Source organism: Apteryx rowi, unplaced genomic scaffold (assembly GCF_003343035.1).
Source record: "Apteryx rowi isolate R43461 unplaced genomic scaffold, aptRow1 scaffold_91, whole genome shotgun sequence".
Classification (NCBI taxonomy): Eukaryota; Metazoa; Chordata; class Aves; order Apterygiformes; family Apterygidae; genus Apteryx; species Apteryx rowi.
In genome coordinates, this window is record NW_020451216.1 from 1,061,614 (window position 1) to 1,084,868 (window position 23,255).

The 23,255-nt window shown below is 40.1% G+C and overlaps 1 protein-coding gene across 1 annotated transcript in view; it reads right to left on the reverse strand.

Annotated features, from left to right (window-relative positions):
- Positions 1–592: 592 nt before the first annotated feature.
- Positions 593–23,255, reverse strand: part of EXOG (exo/endonuclease G) — a 23,269-nt gene continuing 606 nt past the window's right edge. Inside the window, exons 2-7 of the mRNA XM_026091581.1 lie at positions 22,274–22,423; positions 17,053–17,192; positions 15,198–15,274; positions 12,589–12,703; positions 1,135–1,179; positions 593–975 (exon numbers count right to left, since the gene is read on the reverse strand). Coding sequence (XP_025947366.1) covers positions 718–975; positions 1,135–1,179; positions 12,589–12,703; positions 15,198–15,274; positions 17,053–17,192; positions 22,274–22,423 — 785 coding nt within the window. The 3' untranslated portion in view covers positions 593–717. The remainder of the gene's footprint in view (positions 976–1,134; positions 1,180–12,588; positions 12,704–15,197; positions 15,275–17,052; positions 17,193–22,273; positions 22,424–23,255) is intronic.

Genomic DNA, 23,255 nt, shown 5'->3' on the forward strand with positions numbered 1-23,255 from the left:
AAGCTTACATTAATTTTTGAAGATCTGATCTATAGTGGTAGCAATTTCCGTGAACTCTTTTTTTTGCAGAATATACATCAACGGAAAAAGCCTGCTGTGATTGACAACAGTCATCAGCTACTGCCATGCTTAAGTATCTAAAGCGCACAAGGTTTGCAGAGGCAAGAGACAATCTGAATTGTTTGTTGAACACAACCAAGTAACTAAGATTGTAAGGGATTATTTAATACAGGTTTCTATATGTAAAAAGTATTAAATAAAATATGTCTAAATTAATTTAATAAAAAAAAAATCTTAGAACTACTATTGCTCCTATGGCATCATACTGAAAGACAATTGCAAGCTGTTACATTTAGACATGTTCCAGTTATACTCCCAAGATGTCTACTGTCTATTTTTACAATATTCCTAGAAGGGATTCCATACAAACCCCAAGTCTGACATCTGGTTTGGAAAATAGTACAAAGCCTTTTCTGGAGGTCCTGTAATCTATTCATGCCAGAAAGGGGTCATTTTCATTTCCCACATCTAAATATTGCAGCAAACCATGTGTGCATCATATTACAGGAGAATGAACATTATTCCAACATCATCAACTTCCAAAAGTTTCTTTATTCTTTCACAATTCAAAATACATAATTCAGAAAGCCCTATTTTTTGTTTGCCTACAGCCTCCCTCTGAAAGTACAAAACCCAAACACATTTCTGAGCAAGCACTCAGCCAGCTTTCCCCTCTCTAGCTTCTACTTGTTTTTCCTGCATCAGTTCTTCTTCCTTCTTCTTGTGAAGCTTTAGAAGATATTCGTCAGGTTCAATTCCCGCTTCCCTTAATTCTGACATGACTTTCTCCAAGCGGTGCAATGTACGAGCACTTTGCACTTTTCGAGTAGTGATATACAATGTAAATTCCTTGAAACCCATCAGTTTACAGGTGTCCACATCACAGATATTTTTAACATCTTTGGTTTTGTCCACCTGGGGGAAGAAAACCAAACCTGACATTTTTTCCAGGTCTTCAATATTTACTTGGAACTCAGTCAGCTGGTGACTGAAGCCTACGGGATCATTGGGCACCACAAAAGCCCCCAGTACCAAGGGCTCTGTGGTTGTTCGGCTCCGTCTGGCAAGAATCACCTTGTAGAGGTGGGATGGCACAGCTACATCATCCTTTCCAATTACCTAGGGAAAGAAAAGTTCTGTAACAGATACAGATCTCACCAGTCGTGTGTGTTGGGAGGGGAGCTAGACTAATCCTACTATCTCTAAAATGGAGTCACAGCATGTAACTACACATCAAAATCATGTGCAATGCATCAGACCACAAGCCGAGACAGAAACACGTCTCCTTGCAGCTCCTTATATAGCTGCTGGGGACTGAGCTAGTTGTTCGATAGCCAAATCTCTCTCAACTAGGAAGAGCAGGGCAGAGTGCAGAGGAGTAAACTGCAGGGTTGTTTGGCCACTGTCAATAGGAGACTTTCCCAGAAGGCTCTGCACCTTTCTCCCATGACACAACTAACTTTTCATCTGACTGTTAAAAGCAATGATGCAGACAAAAGGTCAAAAGATTAGTYAGTAATTGCCTAAATATCTGTAAAGATCTGGGAAAAATTACTAAGAAAGTAGTAAGAGTAAATTCGACTTAAATTTCTCAAGCAGAGGAAAACCAGAGTAACTTCAGTTGCAGTTGAAACTTAGCTGGAACCAAATCTGAAAAACATATTTGGAAACGGGGATTCAGCCAAGACCCCAGTTCCCTAATCCTCTGGTGCAGATCTGTAAACATAGCTGACATGAAGGGATGGTAGAGTCCTTGTCGTACCGCATCACATTAACACTTTGAAAGCTGTTTTCAGTAACAGTGTCTCTACATTTTACTTTAAATCCTTGATTTGACAGTTCCAAATCAGATACTTTCAACAGCCATTTTAAAAATCAATTCTAACTTACCTTCTGTCAATTATTTTTTGAGCCTTTATTATCCATGTACATAGTGTATTTAAAAGGTATACTACTTAAGTAAGCATTTTTATGAGGGGACCCAGATATAAAAGAAGTACATTTAGTGGCACTTAGTATCTTGAAGGAGGGAAGTTGATCCAAAGAAAAGGCATAATTTGATGTATGTATTTATTCCACATATTCATTATAATTCAGCTTAAGAGCTTGCGTATGTTGGGTTTCCTGCTGCGTCACTCAGACTGGGATCCCAGTCTGGAAGCACTAGGAGGGGATGACCAGGACCCTGAATTCATTTAAAGCTTGTAATAAGCTCACACACACATGTATATAGCAGACACCCCATCCTGTGTCAAGAATTAATCTGAGGGAATATTCCATTTTATGATGAATACTGTAATTTTTCCCCTGTCAGTATTTAAATAAATGATGCTCATGCATGCATTTTATTAAGCTTTTTTTGCTGCAATAGTATTGAGCTTATCTGCTGTGTTGACAAAGTACAACAGGCTCACACACAGAAAACTTGAGTTGTGCTTAACCCTTCTGTATAACTACCTTTTCTAAAATTGTACTTTTATTCTAATGGCAACAGAAGAAAAAGATGCAGATGCTTTACAAGAGCTACACAGCGATCTTGTTTTATACATAAAATCCAGTATTTGAGTATTACATCCAGCGTGTGTAATACCTGCAAAAGCAATGACTGCTTGTTTTGATTTTTGACAGCTTTTGTTAGATAGCTGCTTTCTCTGAAACGGTATTTTAACTGCATCTATTTCACTGCCACAACTGATCAAATTAATTACAAGTATTTTACAAACTAATCTGGTATATCAGTTCAGACATGCTTTGTCCGGTCATATATTCTGTATAACTCAATCATAGAGGAAACGTTTCCTATGCATGCTTTATTTTGGAGAGTATTCAGCACTTCTGCAAAAGGTAATGCATTTTTAAAACCAAACTTTGCCTGCGGCTACTGAACCAAGGTTCACTTTGTCTATTCCCAATAGTTAACTCACTTCAGTTATGAATTCTTATAGCGCTCACAGTTCTTTAGGCCTGACTGCTTAGATCTAAACCAAAAAAAGTGCCTTTAGGAGAAAAGGAAACGTCCAATAAAGAAGYGAAACATTTGCTCTTAGACTTGTTTACTCTGATACCAAAACCAGAGTATTCTCCTCCCCTTCCCTAAACCAGACTATTTAACAGCACCACTGTATCACCTTGCTGTGGTTTATACYTCTCTACAAAAGTGATCTTGCTTGTGCCACCAACCTTCTCCCCAATAAAGCCCTGCCTAGACGTATAACGATCACTGAAACGAAACAGGCAAGTAGTTCCCTAAATAAGTGCTGTATGTTAAAGCTACTTTYCCTTTCAGCAAGGACAGATGTCTTGATAGGGAAATTAGAGCTCCTGAGTGTCAAAGTACTTTGCATTTAGCATTCAGCGTAGGTGAAACCAGAGTTACAGCTCCCGGGGATCAGGAGCATAAATAATCAAAACTGACTGATGTACAGGTAATTTTAAAATATACTGAAAACTACACATMAATCCGCTGCTATATCTAGCGGCTTAAAACTGAATTATAAAGTGAAGGGTGCTGGAGTTTAACCTTGTTGAGATGGCTGGCGCTCAAACCAGGAAGGACATGCCATGTTTTGGGGTGAGCGGGAGGGAACCAAGAAGCACGAAAAGCCCTGGGGCAGGAAGTGGGGAGTTCAGATTTCCGTATTTGCCCAAGCACAGGTGGTGGGTGATACGGTTGAAGGCCGGAGGTTGTAGTTCCTTTCCTCCCCTTGGAGAACGGCACTTACAGAGCACGTGCCGCGATCCCAGCTACCGAGCGCCGCGCACTGCCAAGGCAGAACAGAGCAGAAAGAGCCTGCGCGTGGCTGCAGGGCACCTTGAAGCTGCTCTAGCCCCTCAAGAGAGGCTGGTAGCGAGCCTAAATCCTGTTCGTGAGGTTTCCCAGGGCTCACAAGCTCCTTACCTGCAGCATTCCTGTGCAATGTCCCATCCTTCCTTTTCCAGGCCTCTTCACATACTTTTTTCCCCCACTTTAAAAACATACATACATCCTCGGACCTCCTTACCTCTGCCCCCACCCCTCCTCAACACCTCCCACACGCGTACACATACCAGCATCCTGTCTTTCATATAAAAGACGAGAGGAAGGGTGAACATGCAGATGGAGCTGCTACAAGTAGCTCCAATTAGGGGCTCTATGGCATATGTAAAACAAACAGGTGAATGCATGTTGAGTGAGCTAGCAGAGGGAGCCGGGGATTGAGTCTGAGGACTGAGTGGGCGGATAGAAAGGCTGGGGAATGAATAGAGCTCTACGCAGAATAGTTAGGTATGAAATGGAAACGCTAAATGCCTGGAGTGGGCGTTAAGGGAAAACAGACCCTATGCTTATGTAATATTATGCAAATATATATATATTCTATGCAAAGTAATGCATTTATGCATAGTATATGCTCCCATGAAGGARAGAACGAAAGACAGAGAGGACTGCTTCAAAAAGAAGGAAGGGTTGTTTTTTTGAGAAATGAAATTCTAAGTACAACTCAACGCTATGCAGGTAATGGCCATACACRTAATTTATGCACTTCAATTCCATGTAAGCTTTCTTTTGAGGATTTAAACAAAATTTAAATAGTGCACAGGCTTTATACCAGTCCTCTGAATAGCACTAAACTACTTCTGCAATTACTTTACTGAGTTCTAATACTGTTAAAGTGATTAAAACAAGTTTTGGCCTGCCAAAATGGTCAGAGTCCACAATAGTGTTCTTCCCTTACACAAAAGCAGGCATAAAAACTCTGTCCCTGAGCTCATTCTGCTGGAGGAGAATACCATGAGCGGAGATTAAAGGAGAAAAAAAAGAGGGTGTCCTAACAGAATAAACATGAGCGACAAAGCTTATATACTCCTCTTCTGCAGTTTAGAGCTGATGCAAACCACGCACAGGCTGCATCACCAAAAATTTATGCAACCAGGGTGATCCAATGATTACTGTTAAAAAGAAATGTAGTCCTTGAACAAGCCATAGCGCTTCCATCATCATACACACTAACATACCACGACTGCTTTTCGATGGGAGTAGATACAGAAGGTGCTGATGAATGCTCCCGCATCGCTGCCCTGCACAGCCAGCTCAGCAGCCGGGAGAAGTAGTAAAGCACGAAGTGAAGTTAGCAACAGAAGCACTAGGCAGGAAAAACTCAACAGTTCATTTCCTATTGCCACCTAGAGGATTTTCCTACCTAACTACAGCAATTGGGATCACTCCTCTGATCTGCACCATCCCATTTATCTCCATGCATGCCAAACAGAGGCAGAGAGCGTATGCCCCTATCGTAACAGAACAGAAAGCAGGTCAAGATCATCAGCGGACAGATGTTGACTTTGATTTGTGCTAGTCTATGCACAGGCAGAGGATGATCTTTCAACAGTCAGTGCCTGCAACGGCTATCTGTCCCGGATGGAGAGCAACAGTTTTTAGTAGTATCTACGACTCAAACCACAGAGCCAGTACAAGCCAGAAAACACAGCACTGGTTTACTGACAATCATTGCTATCCCAGATGCTTTCACCCACGTTGGGGACAGGACACCAGGTACGTTTTTGCCTTGCCCTTTGAAAGTTTCCATTTTTCTATTCCTATAAAATTTTATTTAAAAAGCCTTTCACATTTTCAACAGCCTCGAAAGCAAAAATATGCACTCAATCTAAAAGCTTTCTTTTTATAGCATTAAAAATATTCCTCCCTATTTGTAATATCAGTGTGAAATTTCAAATATTTCTCTTTTGCTGTCAGTATTAGTTCAGCATAAAAATATTCATGCCCTAACACTTCGGAGTTTCCTATTCCATTTACTTTTGCTTTGCTCTTGTTTTGTTCAGTGAGCTGGCACTGGTTGAAGCACTAGGACCGAACTTGTGTTATCTAATACTGCAACATTACAATAATGTCATTTTCAGCATAGTGTTCTTTTTGTTTTTCTTTTAAGCATTGACATTGATACACAATACTTGTATTCCACAAGTGTGTATAAATTTGTTACCCCTCGATGTCCAATTAAACACGGACAGCAGTCATGACTATGGGCCACTAAAATGCATGCAATTCTTGACATTTGGAGATGTTTACCTATTGCTAAAACAATAAATGTGTTGGTAAGCAGTTCTACAAACTTAAGAGCTCACAGGCACAGATAAAGATAAGGGCAGAAGGAACAAGATTTGTTAAAACAGAGAGAACTCAGTGAGCTTTGATAAATTTGGTCTCACAGCTAAGTCACCGAATTGGGATTTTTCTAACATCCTGATCCCTGCATGATTTTGGCCAAATCCTATAAATGTTCCTATTTGAAATTTTTCAAATTGGAGAAAGAATGAGTTTGATAATACTTGTGAAGAGCTGAGATATTAAAATAAAGATAGTTGCTAAGGGCACCTTGGGTAATTTTAAGCATAGTACATTACTCCCATGAAGGTGACATTAGTTAATCAGATAAAGAGGGGGCAAAGCTGTCCCTAAAAATCACAGTTTGCAGGTTAAGGGAAAGAAAACTCCATTCTTCACAAACAGGACAAAGGCAATATATTAAGTGTAACCGTAGAACACCCAAGAGATTATTGGAAGCAAAACAGAATTGTTAGTCTTATTAAAAATTTTAAAACATAACTTTATCATGTTTTAATTTCATACTGACTTTTATACTTTTATAAGAAAGATAATTCCTTCTGAAAGGGTAGAATAATTTCTAAAAGAAAGGCGTTCTGAATCTAATAGTAAGATTTTGCCACCTAGCGACTAGAAAATGAAAATCAACCCTGAAGAGAATTAGCAGAAGGGACTAGTCTTTCATCAGTGAGCGGCAGCTCAGGACTGGCAGTTATCTGAGATTCTTGTAGAATGTGGTAAACAGAAATCGTATTCAATCACGACTTAACTGCCAGCACACACTGAAGAGTCCCTGCATCAAAGAGTACCAACAAATGCATTAAAATGATAGCTCCAGAAATTCCCTCTGCACTCTAGCAAGCCTTTCTTCCCTACCTCTCCCTCTCTCTAATAACCAGAGGTTAAGATAAAGGTACGCTGGAAATCAGAATTGCCTAAGAACAAGTGTACATACAATTCTGCACATTTGGTAGGTAACAACACTTCCACCTACATCTGGCAATAACAAAATTAAGAGTTCTGTCGTATTTCTTGAGGTACAGACTTTGGGCACGGCACGCCCGTCACCCAGAATAAGACGGTAGCCCTCTCGGCAGGCACTTGTTTTAACTGTTTTAATTCCAGGTGTGATCTGGCCCCAAAGATGTTATGCTTTAGATAAGATCATTCCTGCTAATATGACCCCACGTTTGACAACAGAGGGCTTTATTATAATGTGATACTAAATTCTGAATAGAAACAGACTTTCTGGCAGCATAAAAAGTTCCCTTTGCTATCAGTGTTTTTTCCTTGTACTTGATTGCTGTGACAGCATTAACTGCCTTCACTCCAATCCCTTCTGGGTTTGTGACAGGCAGCACTAATTCTGCTAGCACAGTTTTTCCCTGAGATTTGAGAGAATTCTATCAGATGGCATTGAGAAGAACTGACGGGTGTGAAGGCAGTCCTTGAAATACAGCAAATACTACAAATACAAACCAAATTAACAAACTGTTATAAAATTGCACAGCTCAACACTCCAAATGCAAATGTATGTATTTCAGTTAAGATTTAAGTTGTTATGGCTGGTCTGATTGCTGTTGCCAAGTCATTTGGCAATCCTAAAAAAGGAGAATAAATAAATAAGATGGTGAAAAAGGTGTCCCTGAAAACACTGTTATGGCATTAAGAGACAGAAACTTGTTATTTATTTTTTTTAAGATAAAGAGAATGTGTATATGCATTACAATGTCCTGTTTATGTGATCACAGACTCTTTCTTTCACAGAATCCATTTAGGTTACTTACCACTGAATCCAATACAGCCACTATCACCACTCTTCCTATAATAAAAGAACCCTCAGGACGGGTGCAGTGCTAAATAAAAGCAACCCCATAAATCTATCCTGCACCTTTGGTGTCCCTTCTCCTCCAATCTTAACCCCGGATCTATTATTTTCATTTGTACATCATGTCTAAATTTAGGGCTGACAAAAGCTCTAGTCGGTTATACCAGCTGATCTAAGACCTAGCTTTTTGAAAATAAGTTTTATGGGACACGTAAAATGGACCTGCATCCATTACTGTCTGTGCAGCCTTGAGCCCATTTGGGGAGGTCAAATAGTAACTGCCCTCAAGTTTATTTTCTCCTTTACCATGGATTTCTTCCCCCTATAGTATCTTAGCTAAGACAGAATCTCCACTAAGTTTGAAAGTTGACTGGGGAAACCGTAAAGCACCATCATATATTTGAGAGGTGCAATTTGCTTTCCAGGGACTTATTTACCTCAGATACAGGATGACAAATAAGTATCTCTTCTGGGATAGTTATTCTGCATCTCTGGCCCAACCTGGGAAAGTACAGTCATTCCATTTTGAAAATTAAACAACGGACGCGATGCCAGTACGACCTCAGTATATCACTAAAGAGTAAAGAAAAATGTCTTCTTCAAACAGTAAACAAAGTGGTATCTAAACTGTATTTTCTTTTGACAGCCACAGCTGATCCTTCTTAAATTAARATTTAGTACAGTGACAGCAGGAATAGGAGGGTGAAGAGTTGAGCATGATGCAGTAAAATCACTGCAAAACTTTGTATTTCAAACTCAAAATCTGCTGACAGAGGAAAAAAATCACGGAAGTGACAGTAATGTACAAAACAAGACAATGTTATTTTGATTTGAACTGGACAGAGATGAAAAACCTGCATCTGCCTCTCCAATGACACAGAACAGATTTTTCCTGTTGGCATTCTATTTTACATATATTCTCGAAATGTATTTTTCGGATACCAAGCACAGTCATCAATCCAGCCTTTGCAATAAAAGCCTCCGCTGGAGACAGATGAAATGACAGACCCTATCTGAGGATACAGCAAGTTCAGCCAATAGATAGAACAGCACTGGCATCCAAGGAGTTCAAGGTTAATTCCCTTTCTGGAATTAAACAACAAATGGTACCAGAGTCCAAGCAGGAACTGGGAACAATGCCATGACCGATGCTCTGTTTTTCCTCTATAGTGATCTAAAAATAACCTTTTTGGATGTCTAATGAGAAAAACACCAGCCTGTAAAGCCATGGATACATATTTCACCGCTCATTTAGGCAAAAACAAGGAAACAAAGGTTGAAGAGAGGATCTGAAACAACTCAGTGCAGACACACTCATTGTAGTGTTTCTGCGTTTTCTTTTTCACAGTTCTCTCTTGGAGGAGAAGAAAAACATTAAAAAAGAGCTTAGCCGTAACAGTTACGTTGCCAGATTATAGGTTGCGAGTTTCAGCACTTTGGTGTATACTGCAGCACTTCTCCTTAAACAGCAGATAAAAAGAAAAAGGACACTTTCCCACATCAGCTTCATAAGCCCAAACAATGAAGACTAAAAGCCTTTCATTTCTAAGCCATTTGTCTGAATCTAAGTGTTCACACCTGAAAGACAGCTAAGACTTATCTTCCATTCTCGTCTAGCTGCAAACTCAAAATTCTTGGTTTAGGGGCAGAATCCCAGTCCGAAGTCAAAGGCAATGACTGCAATTGCATCTGAGTTATCTGTTTGCAAAAGAACTTCTACCCAGCGCGTTGACAGAGTATGTCCCCTCTTCTAGGAGTATGTGTTGGTGTAGGAAAAAAAAAACAACCAAACAAAAAAGCCCTCCACTTTGAAGTCTCTCTCCCCAAAGGACAACTTCAACTGCAAGCAAAAGAACTTAGGCTATAAACAGATTTTGAAATAACAAAGCACTTCTCAGTCTGTATTTATTTACACTTAGGAGTGTATGTACACTTAGGAGTGTTGTATAAGTTAAAGAGAAAACACTTTTTTTTTCAACTCTGTTTTTCCCACTGGTAGCCAGCATTATCTGTTCCTAAATTCATGACCACAAGCTTAAATACAAATCCATCTATGTAACAAATCCCACTCTAGGAAAGCTGACTAAGAAGGGTTTATGAATGTTGCCAAAGGATGAAATGAAAACACGAATACCATCGTTTCATTGTTTTCAGTCCCACACTGAACTTCGCTTCACAGTTTCTATCAAGACCAAACCTGATAGTAGGTTTATGAAAGACCAGAGTTGTCATCAAACCCAAAGATGACGAAGACGTCTTGGCAACAGACAAGAACAGAACGATATGATAATCAAAGCAGCATGTACATTTTGTGCCACTATTATTCCATCGCTGTTTGCTGCTATCAAGTTACTTAGAATAAAGGCAGTAAGACGCAGTGCCTGCTCTTATTTTTACCTATAGAATACTAAAATTTATGTTTCAGAACCAAAGCATAGAACCACAATCATTTTTTTTAAAAAGTAATGTTTCTTTTGTAAGTAAACACTTTTTCTAGAGACAAAAACTAAAAAAGGATGACCAAGACTAAAGTGAAGCAGCTGGTAGACTGCACAATTCAATTGCTTGCTGGAAAACTATTTTCAGCTATAAAATGCTCAAGTCAGCTCTCACGATTTTTAATTCTTTGCAATGTAAGATTAATATTTTTTTAATCCCTTAAAAATGYAAGTGTAATGCCCTGACAACTACAAGGCAACAAATTCCAGCAGGCTAGGCGCAAGCCTGGAGAGCTCTTACGGCACCGTTCTGGGCGACCGTAAGCCAAACGTTCAGATCGATGCTGTTGAAAGGGAACATTCGCCTCCTGTTCCCAGCTATGCGCTTTTGCCACCTATCTCAAGCTGTCACCGGTAAGCGCTGGGCTCCTTCGCACACTGCTTTATCTTCCTAAGGCAGTAGAAAACAAGCCCAGTAAACAAACAAAAAGTCCAGTATGGATGGTTTTCTATCGCATTAGTTAATTAAGCAGCTTATGGAAGGATTTGACAGTCACCAGCACTGGTATGCAAGGGAAAGGACTGGAAAGTACCGTGCGCAGCAGGGAAGCTGGACCTCTCCCTTTGGGTGGCAAGGAGCCATAGCCAGCCTAAACGTAGCTTTGCCACTAACTTACTGCGTGACGCTGACCATATCACCTAACCACCGTCTATTTATCCCCCTGAAAATGAGAACAGTCATCACCCTCCTCACAAGGAGGTGTTGATAACTGAAGTTTGGAACTGCCACTGAACGTTAAAAAGATAAATTATTATTACTGTACTTTCATGTGCATAACATATGACTGTCTGGAAAGAAACAAAAAAACCCCGCCCACAAATCTGCAATTCCACCAGAGTGCAGGTTATAGACATGTGTGGGTGATATAAGGGACAATTTTTAAAGAAGTAAAAAGGTAAAAGCAAGCAGGGAGAATTACACTCCATCACTATTGAGTTCCCAGCTTGATCTAACAGAAATCAATTGTACATTTATAATGGATAAGTAGTGCCTAAATCTTACTGCTAATCAAGCTAGGATTGAAAGCTGAACATCCCTCCCTTTACCGTCTCTCATATTCCTCTGAAACAGGGACTTGTTTATAGTGAACTCATTCATTGCTCCTCAGAGAACTAGCTAGACAACTGAATYGCTCCTGAGCTGAAGCTACAGGTTATCTAAGTACTTATTTTCAAAGAAAAATATGTTTTTTCTAGCTAGCAAGCTAGCTAGAAGGTGCAAAATATAGTATTTATTATTTGCATCATGCTAGTTAGCATCTAGCAACTGAAAACAGCAATAACATCTCATTACACTAGAGACAGAATGTTATAATCCCCCCCTTCAAAATTTTACAGAAATCTAAACACATGCTTGCAAAGAGTAATTCGGGACAAGCAAGATTAAGTTCATCTCTCAACTTGATAGCCCTTCCTGTTTGTCTGTCTGTCATTGATGACTTAGAGACTGTGCATGATCCGAAAACTTCAGAGTATTTTAAGCATGTAACAAAAACAGGGGGCCAAAAGAAGGAGGGAAGAAGCAGTACCGCCGACGAGTAGTTACGCTGAATTCACCTAAACCCTACCAAGCTTGAAGGAAGTCTTTCAGTTGGCTTTGGCGTTCTTAGATGAGGCCTCAAAACTGAGATTTTAAGCGATGCATATGGGATTTCAGCAAACTGCTTTTAAATTTAATGGAGCACTGGCATTCAAATCCCCTACACAGCTTTGAGAATTCCACACTATCTTTGTAGTGCAGTCACTCTAAAATATATCAATAAATGATTGAACGGATGCGCACACATCAGCAAAACCCACTAGCTCTCTATTTAGATGCTGTCATGCATTACAGAAGTCAGAGTACAGTTTTACTACAGATTGCGAGAAGACATTTAATAGACCTCTCTGTAAATAAAATATTCTAAAATGTACTTTTTAATGTTGTAGGCAAGATACAGTATCTCTAATGAACTAGACTTTTGCTCTGATACTTTGCATTTAACAGGAATTTTAACTTTGTTTTTTCAAGCTACAATGAAATGAGCTATTTTCTTACATTTTAAATAAAGAATTAACAACACTTAACACTGCACTGTTAATCCAACAACATAGGTACATACCTGATAGGTAACTCTCTTCTTTCCATCACCACCTGTTTCAGGCAAGGTCAGAGGTCCAGAAACAACCCAAACATCCTCAAATCTCTCTGTCAATTCCCGACAGTACATTTCCATTCTGAAAAGATATTTGTCAGATTGGGTAAAGCCAGCTAGGAAAGCTTAACAATCTCAGAAACATAATATGAAGGACAAGATGAACTACTGACAGTTTTGGGGCATTTTTCCAAACTCTCAGGACTGACACATATCCAAGACGGTAAAATGCAGGCATAAGTCATACTTCCCACTCGCTCCAGGTTCACTTATTTGCAAATAGGCATGTGTTAGCCATGCACATTTGAAAAGAGTTTTCTGTAGTTTTACCACATTTCCTGAAAATCCAAATTCTGTCCTTACTCCCACTTGACACTAGGAAGAGTGCTAAGGTCGCTTGGGATCAGTAAAGAAGATACTCCTTTTAAACAGCAGGCTGTGTTCCCCTCGGTTTCTAAGGTTCCATGATACCACTTCCCCCCCACCCTCCCTGAGGAATCAAAGTCCTGCAACACAGACAATTCTGCAACCATATGTTTTCTAAAACTCAACTCTTTTAGTAGCTCAAAGAACTCAGGAGAGGTGCTACACGCATCAGTGCCATTCCCAGTAAGGCTACTTATTGCTCTTTTATATAAAGCTGATTAAGCATTAAGTAATAAAAACAGAAATCTTAAAATTATTGTTTTTAAAAAAAAACTAATTAATTCAGTTTACAGCATAAAATATTTATCCAAATAAACAGGTTTCTGGATCACACTTATTTTACATAAAATGAAAGATTATAGCCTCTCTTTGATGTAGTATCTCAAATGTTATAGAAATATGATAAAGTGAGTACCTACTGGAATTTTACTAAAGATAGAATTCTATTTCTCTTGAAGGGGCCAAGTTACATGAGACAAATGAATCCAGCTAATCTGGCTGCTTCTGAAAGGGAAGGATTTCACCACCTTCTCCCTCCTCCCTGTTCCTCATACATCTCAGCTGGGCCCCCTTTGGTGCTCTTCGCCTGTCTATAACCCTGGACAAAAATGGTCTTTTTTTTTTTTCCTCTGTGCTGAGTTAGTGAGTTGAATCAGCTCACACAAGTCAGAATCAGCAAGAATGAGACCTTCCTCTTTTGATGACACTGAGCTGTCATAAAGGCTCAAGCAATCTTGTACATTTTCACCCTAATATAATGTCTAATACAGTATCTAACAGCTTTCTATGTCTGAAAGACGCTGTTGCACTCTCCCCTTTCCTACCGCTCCCCTTGCCTGCCCCAGCTGAACACTCCGATTCCATCTTCCATCCTGGCTCTAGCACGCATCTCACCGGTTGATCCAATTTTCTAATCTGGCAGAAACATAACCAAGCAAAACAAAAAGTGAGCAATTTAACTGTGTTAAACAGAATCAGCACACCATACAGTCAGAGAAGTGTCAGAGCTGGCACATAGAAAGCAGGAGAAATACACGGCTGCAGTGGGGACAGGGCATCGGAGGCTAGGAGGAAGGCTTAGCAACAGCCTAATTTGTGGGGTTGATGGTGCCTGCTGAAATTTTCAAATTCTCCCTGTGAGGAGGAGATCCTGTTAGGATTAGGCAGAGATCCTGTTCAAAAGAAATAAAGAGGGTTTCCAACCCTAAATTGGCACATATGCCTAGCTTTGGTATAAGGAAATGTTATGCTCCAATGCTTGAGGTGTTAAAACGATACAAAAATCTCTGAAAATGTTACAGCATTTTATTTACCTACAAAATAGTATAACCTTACTGTATTCCTCACAATTTTATATGCATTCTTGTAAAACTGGAAAGCAGCGTGTAGTTGAGTGATGAGGCATTTTTGACAGACTTTTACTACAATACTGTACATAACTTTGTTAACCTTCCCTTGAGTGAACCTTGTAAAATTCATCATTCTCCCTCCCGCTTCCGAGTCTTAACATTCTTTAAGTCCTACGCAAGAAACACAGGATGAATGCTAGTTTTATTAACAGCTTTTCTGCTCAGAGGAGGGAAGGAGTAAAAAGCCTGTATGAAGAGAATTAAAATGCATCTTCCAGTCACATCACCTCAAAGCTGAACCTGCCAGCATGCACAAGAGAAAAAGAACTCATCCAACTGCTACTTGGAAGCAAGGCACTCCAAGAAACACCTAAGACCTAAAGTAGTGATGATTCAGTGTGCAGCACTCAGATCTCCAATTAAAAAATTAACGTCCAAACACATAGATGTGAATACACTTGGGCTGGAAATGCTCTTTCGGGGAAGAGATGTTAAATCAAAACCTAACCTTCCTAGTTTCTACTGAACTCTCCCTACGGACAGAGACATTAATCCTGGTATTTACTCTACACAAACATCTTCTATAGCTTTACTGGATAAAGAACTGAAGTGGTCATGATATTGTTCTTGCACTGTGAGGAACGAGTTGCCTTTCATTTCAGAGAACGTTGCTATGATCTCTACAAGAAGCCTATAAAGTGCTTTAAAATACTTTGAGGTGAAGGTCCTTTATAAATACAGATTTTTGATTTACCCAACTGCCTGGTATTTTTCACTTAGGTCACTCAAACAATTTCTCACCTGTTCCAAAATCCAGCATTATTTTCATAATTCTGAGGCACAATATTAGAAAGATAAAATGTTTCAGCCATGGCTCTCTGCATAAAGAAAGAAAATAGTATCATTTCATTGAAACGTTCTCTATAAAGATGAGCTACAAACACATTTTTGAAGTTTTTGGATCAGAATCTTGCTATCTCCATAGCAAAACATTCTCAACATAGAATGTCAGGTAATATCTAGGTCAGAACATCTAAAAAATTATTTTGGAGTAAGAAGTGCAAAACTGAGGTGCAAACCTTGCAGACTGGATGTACTTTTGTTTGACAGAAACACAGCACAAGAATGTCCAATTCTAGAGCCAGAGAAATTACGATGCTACTGCAGTGTCAGTTTGGTAATGCATTTGGAAGCAACTAGCTTCCCCTTTTAGAAAGGGAAAGGCATTTTCACTCATGCTTTTAATGTACTGGACTAGCTAAGTGGCTAGCTTTTTCTTACAAGAAAAGGCTTTATTAAAAATATTCATCAGTATTTTACAATTTTACAGATATGTAAGCTGCAGGTGATGAAATGATTTATGACACCATAACCTTTAAACATCTACATACCTGCTTAATTTTATCTTTTTAAAAGTGGCATAAGCTTCCCTAAATTGAAGCTCATGTATCCCCAGATGTGAAGGGCCAGGGGCTAAATAACTATACATACCTAGGAAAAGATCAGAGAAAAAAATTCACAAGATCTTMACCTAGAATCTTGATAGGTTCTGTACCTGTCAACATTTCTCAGATACTTCTTCTTTATGAAAGTGAAGGGCTGACAAAAGTACTTAGGATAATGTGCAGCCACTACTTGCAGTCATTAAAGTGTGCAATACTTTAAGGTTTTATAATCCTGTATTTGAAAGGTTATATTAKCACCCCATATTTCACCCTGCATCCAGAATCTCTCTGTGCAGGTAGCTCACCATGCCAAAATTCCCCAAACATCACAAATAAACAACCACAAAGACCCCTCCCAGTAGAAATAGTGACTGGTTCTTTCATCTATCGCATGCCACTGTGCTGTCAGTCTGTCCCACAGCATGCTATGCAGGGCAGAAATACAAATTCAAGCTGCTTCTTAATTGACAAATTGCCTGCATTAGGCACATTTCACAAGAGGACCCAATAAATCCAAGGCTGCTTTGTTAGTCAGCCAAGGCATTAGGGTATGCTTTTCTTACAGCTCAAATAAATGGCAGGTGAAGACATTTTATAGACTGAAAGAACTATGGCAAAAAAAAAGGTTCTAATTTACCTCATACACATTGCCAGAAAGGAAAAAGCCTTTTAAATCATTCAGTCAATCCCCTTGCCAATACAGAACAGTTCTTAACGGTATTKTTGCTCTGCCCAATCTAGCCTTAAACATTTCAGCACCTGCTGGCCAGAATGAAGTCATCTTCCCCATCTCACTTTACCTGGGCTTCCCAAGACGCTTTAGAGGTTTGGTTGGTGAAGGTTATCACCTTCATTTTACACATAGAGAATGTGACACACAAGAGGTTGAAGAGACTTGCTCAACACTATGCAGTGCAAGATATATTCAGCCTATCTCTGCTCGACAAGCTAACCTAGGCGTGATTTAATGAAGAGAGGTATATCACCAGAGGACGATTTACAGCATCTGATTTAAACACCTGAAGTAGACAGCGAGAGCATCCTACAGTGCACCATCACGAACAGACCTCGTAACTCGAGTCCAGGTCTGTGCTTCAACAATGAGACCATGTTTCATCTCAAAACAAAGAGCAAAAGGAACATTATACATCRCTTTTACAGGTCTTTTTACCCTTTCCCATTGACAAATATAAATTAAGAAAAATTCCTACTGTTGAAAATTTGTTATCTCCTGCTGGCGCCATGTGTCCCCGTGACCAGCCGCTCCCAACRTAGTCTTCATTGGCAGCACTAAACATTAGAGGGATGTTAGGATCTGGTCTGAATTTACAGTGCCTTCGGTCTGCATTACCTGAGGAATAACACACTAAATTGTTAGGTTATCAGTAAGTTACCAGTAAACAATAACAGGGCTGTTGCAGCTGTGCCCGCACAACAGGTCCATGCAGGCAGCAGGGAGAGGCACGGTGTGCAGCTGGAAAAGGGTGAAATCACTGGCTTAGAGCACCACCACTGACATCCAAGATTTTGTTCCAAATACCAGGACAGTTCACGGTGCTGAAGGCATATTGATTATTTTTTCTTTTTAAAATTCAGCATGTCATCTTAGGCATAATTTCACACATGCAATATATAGGACCATTACATATTCTTTCATTTAACTAATTATACAATTATATATTCTCCTTTCATTTCTCCATTCCATTTAATCAAGGCCTACACAAGCTAGAAAGARTTCCCTCGAACTTTGCACATAATATAAAATATTTCCTGTTGCAAGGGGCCATTTTCAATAATTAACTCTGTTAGCTGTTCGAATTATTCCTTCTTCTATAGATGACTGTGCATACACACACAAGCTTCATGCACTCAGCCTTTTTCGTTAAACCAGCATTAGTATTGAGCACATACGCACCCTACACTTCCTTATGCTCCATACTGAGAACAAAGTGCGATAGATGCTCTTCACTTGTCAGTTYTCTGCAGAATCCAGAATATCTAAGGACCACAAGGAGGAAGGGAAGAGATGGGAAGAGAACATGCATACAGATAATGCATCTCATGGAAATCGGCATCCATAAGTAATTTCCTCTTCTTCATTGACCATCTGTCCGTATGTCCATGGAGGTGACATCGAAACTGAAAGGTGGTCAGAGCATCTTTATGCAGTGCAGGTAGAAGGAAGGAACTCTCAGTTTACTTTTTTTTTTTTTGGTAAAGCACATGACATGATACTTCGTCTCTCAGGACTGATGCTTAGGAAGCAACACTGAAAAGTTTATCAATGTGCAAAACTAGAGATTAAAAAGAAAGGAATCCTAATGAATCTCAGTATTTAAGACAGTGTAATTTATCTATTGAACTTGAAAAATGGAAACTATATCCTCCTTTATTCTCTGTTCACTGCTTTGGTAAAAAAAAATGGGTAATTTTTGTTGTAATCAGTTTTATACATCTCATTTGCACTTAAAACAGTTTTCTCTCCACTATGTTTCTGAAATATTCACATTTTTATTTATCATTAAAATACTTAGCTTTWTTAATATACCAAGCTTTTTTAATATACCACATGCTTTCAAAGAGCCAATACATAGASGGCTTCTACGGCAAATACCCTGAGCTGCATTGTTCTGCCTCAAGTCTCAATTAGAGTAGCTATCAGACATAAATCAGGGTTGAATGCCTCAAGATGTTTAATTTCAACTTGCAGGTTAGTTGTATTTGATCATTTGGAAAACATTTTAACAACCTAGCTGTTAAAGCCCACTTGAAAGCAAGCTTGGAAATACTGCTTTCTTCTCAGATAGAAGTGAAATCAATTTTGCTGCTTAGGGGTTGGTTGTAAATATTTTCAGGATCATGCTTTTAATGTTGAAAGGTAATACAAAGACAGTGATTAAGATATATCTGAAGGGCTACTACCTTCATAAAACATTTTACAATTATACAGTTAGCTCCATTACAAATAATTTGCCTTATAAAAACTGAAATAACACTGTGAACTTAATTTACAGTGACTGTATACCACTCACTTTTCATTCAGCACTGAGAGCAAGAACTTCTGAGCCTCTGTCTTGCATAAAGAAGAGGGAAAGAATATTTAATAATACATATAAGACAATACAAGAGAACTGCATCAAAGTAGCAGCTGCAGCAAGTAGGTACACTTTATCTAGCTTTGAACAGTTGTAACTGTTGATCCCTTTTACTCCGCTTTTATCTCAGAAACTCGTATTCATTTTTTTTTCTGTTCTGAGGAAACCCCTTCAAGATCTACAGATGAAAGAGACTGGCTACTGAAGGCTTTGACCCTGCAAGCATTCACACACGTAAGACAGTACCTCAGCTAACATAAGTTGGCCCATAAAACTAAAGATAGTTCACRCTAGCTAAGGAAGCAAAAGTAATTTTATCCACTTGAGCAATGACATTGAACTTTGCAGGTCTAAATCAGGTAAGAGAAGTTTAATTTTAGGTTTTTTAACCTCCTCTCCATTCGTATTTTAAAAAAGTAGGTTATGGTTCCCTTCTGCAACGTGACTTACAGCGTTTACTTTTACACAGCTATACAGGCATACCTCGGAGATATTGCAGGTTCGGTCCAGACCACCGCAACAAAGCGAATATCGCAATAAGGCGAGTCACACAAATTTTTTGGTTTCCCAATGCACATAAAAATTATGTTTACACTATACTGTAGTCTATTAAGTGTGCAATAGCATTATGTCTAAAAAAAACAATGTACATACCTTAATTAAAAAACACTTTATTGCTAAAAAATGCTAACCATCATCTGAGCCTTCAGTGAGTCATAATCTTTTTGCTGATGGGGGGGGGTCTTGCCTCGATTTTGATGGCTGCCGACTGATCAGCGTGGTGGTTGCTGAAGGTTGGGGTGGCTGTGGCAATTTCTTAAAATAAGACAGCAATGAAGTTTGCCGCACTGATTGACCCTTCCTTTCACAAAGGATTTCTCTGTAGCATGCGACGCTGTTTGATAGCATTTTACCCACAACAGAACTTCTTCCAAAATTGGAGTCAATCCTCTCAAACCCTGCTGCTGCTTTATCAACTAAGTTTATGTAATATTCTAAATCCTTTGTTGTCATTTCAACAGTGTTCACAGCATCTTCACCAGGAGTAGATTCCATCTCAAGAAACCACTGTCTTTGCTCATCCATAAGAAGCAACTCCTCATCCGTTAGTTTTATCATGAGATTGCAGCAATTCAGTCACATCTTCAGGCTCCACTTCTAATTCTAGTTCTCCTGCTGTTTCCACCACATCTGCAGTTACTTCCTCCACGGAAGTCTCGAACCCCTCCAAGTCATCCATGAGGGTTGGAATCAACTTCTTCCAAACCCCTGTTAACATGGATATTTTGGCATCTGTCCATGAATCACAAATGTTCTTAAAGGTATCTAGAATGGTGAATCCTTTCCAGAAGGTTTTCAATTTACTTTGCCCAGATCCACCAGAGGAATCACTATCTAYGGGAGCTATAGCCTTACAAAATGTATTTCTTAAATAATAAGAYTTGAAAGTCGAAATTACTGCTTGATCCATGGGCTGCAGAATGGACRTTGTGTTAGCAAGCATGAAAACAACATTAATCTCATTGTACATCTCCATCAGAGCTCTTGGGTGACCAGGTGCATTGTCARTGAGCAATATTTGTCAGTAATATTTSGAAAGGAATCTATTTTTCTGAGCAATAGGTCTCAACAGTGGGCTTAAAATATTCAGTAAACCATGTTGTAAACAGATGTGCTGTCATCCAGGCTTTGTTGYTCCACTTATAGAGCACAGGCAGAGTAGATTTAGCATAATTCTTWAGGGCCYTAGGATTTTCRGAATGGTAAATGAGCRTTGGCTTCAACTTAAAGTCACCAGCTGCATTAGCCCCWAACAAGAAAGGCAGCCTGTCCTTTGAAGCTTTGAAGCTCAGGCATTGACTTCTCCTCTCGAGCTATGAAAGTCCTAGATGGCATCTTCTTCCAGTAGAAGGCTGTTTCATCTACACTGAAAATCTGTGGTTTAGTATAGCCACCTTCATCAATTGTCTTAGCTAGATCTTCTGGATAACTTGCTGCAGCTTCTGCATCAGCACTTGCTGCTTCACCTTGCACTTTTATGTTATGGAGACRGCTTCTTTCCTTAAACCTCATGAACCAACCTCTGCTAGCTTCAAACTTTTCTTCTGCAGCTTCCTCACCTCTCTCAGCCTTCATAGAATTGAAGGGAGTTAGGGCCTTGCTCTGGATGAGGCTTTGGCTTAAGGGAATGTTGTGGCTGGTTTGATCTTCTATCCAGACCACTAAAACTTTCTCCMTATCAGCAGTAAGGCTGTTTTGCTTTCTTATCATTTGTGTGTTCACTGGAGTAGCACGTTGAATTTCCTTCAAGAACTTCTCCTTTGCATTCACAGTTTGGCTGTTTGGCGCAAGAGGCCAAGCTTTAGGCCTGTCTCTGCTTTCGACATGCCTTCCTGGCTAAGTTTCATTGTTTCTAGCTTTTGATTTAAAGTGAGAGACGTGCGACTCTTCCTTTCCCTTGAACTCTTAGAAGCCATTGTAGGGTTATTAATTGCCCTAATTTCAATATCGTTGTGTCTCAGGGAACAGGGAGGCCCGAGGAGAGGGAGAGAGATGGGGGAACGGCCAGTCGGTGGAACAGTCAGAACACATGCAATGTYTATCGATCAAGTGTGCCATCTAATACGGGCGTGGTTCGTGGCACCCCAAAACAATTACAATAGTAACGTCAAAGATCACTGATCATCACCAGAACAGATATAATAATCATGAAGTTTGAAATATTGCGAGAATTACTAAAACGTGACACAGAGACACGGAGTGAGCACATGCTGTTGGAAAAACGGCCCGACAGACTTGCTTGACACAGGGTTGCTACAAACCTTCAATTTGTAAAACAAAACCACCCCCCCCCCAAAAAAAAAAACCCATGCAATATCTGCAAAGCGCAATAAAGCAAGGTATGCCTGTACTGAGCTGGTGCTTTCAGACTGTTTTATAAATTCAGACAGAAATTTCTCATGGGAGGTAGCTCAAGTTTTTCTTCATCCCTCCCTTTCACATCCAACCATTGGGCCAAGCGCGTCTCGCAGGTTGCAGGATGGTGTATGTGCATATAGCTGACTAGTCCCCAAAATATAAAGAATACTGAAGAGGCCTGAATACCTACAATGGCAGGTCTCTCTTAAATCACTGCCAATGTCACCTTTAATACCGCCATGACACTGACATCCGCCCAGAGGCCTGCTGCCACCAGTGGGATCATGCATGGGTGGAAAAAAACATACCTAGAGAAAACTACAGGATTTTTCTGCCAGTCTGTCCCCGGGTCCACGGTCTGTGACCCGCAAAGCCCACGCTGGGTGCCATAAATATAAGTAAGTAAATGCCCACATACCTAGCGTCTTCTGCTTTGAAATATGCTCAATCACCCATCKAGGCACCCGCTTCGTTTGATCGTAGGACAGCGCGTGGTTTGTGTAACACCTGGTCTCCGTCCCGGCTTCGGGGAACCCGTACTTCTCCAGCAGAGGCTCCTCTACCGGCTCTAAGGCGAAAAATAAACAGGAAGCCACCCAAAGAGGAAACGGGGTGGTCAGAAACAAGACACACAAGTTGCTGTCATGCTTAAGACAAAAAAATTAAGAGAGTGCAAGCTCTCTTTTACCAAAAACAGCCGTACTTTACATCGTGCCTACACCCAAGGATGGGCTCTAGGCTAACTCGCTCACCCCGACGGCTGCACACATCCGCCCAGCACTTCCTAAGGGAGGGGAAAAACTAGCAGATATTTAGGGACAGACTCGCAAGTAAGGAGCAAAGGACCCAGGGATCAAAGCACACGCCAAAGGGCCCTTCAGAGAGCCCCGAAATCGCCCTCCTCCCCACGAACCTAGACACACGAGCACAAGTCCCACCACCACCGGGAAGGCTCGGGCTTTGCTCAGTGAATGAAACCATCACTCTGAATCCGTTTTTTTTTTCTTTTTAATGTACAAGTAACCCTTTTCTCTCACAGGGGGGATATTCACATCCACCTCACTGACTCCCGTGCGCTCCAGCCGCTTGCTTTGGAGCAAACCACCTTTTTAGAGCCTCCCAGCGCTTTCCAGTGCTCCAATACTTGTAAGACTTCGAGCTGCATATATATATATAAATATAAATAAATATATAAACAAGCATATATATATATATATATATATATATATATATGCGGAATTGCCAGGTCGCGTAACGGCTGGCCGCAGGAACCGCCTTTCCTCAAAGTGCCCGGCGGGAGCGGCTACACCGATTTTACGGTTTCGGTTTTAATTCGATTGACAGCCCGGAAGGGCCAAGCCGCCGCCGCCGCTCGCAGCCGCCGCCCGCCCGGCCGCCCG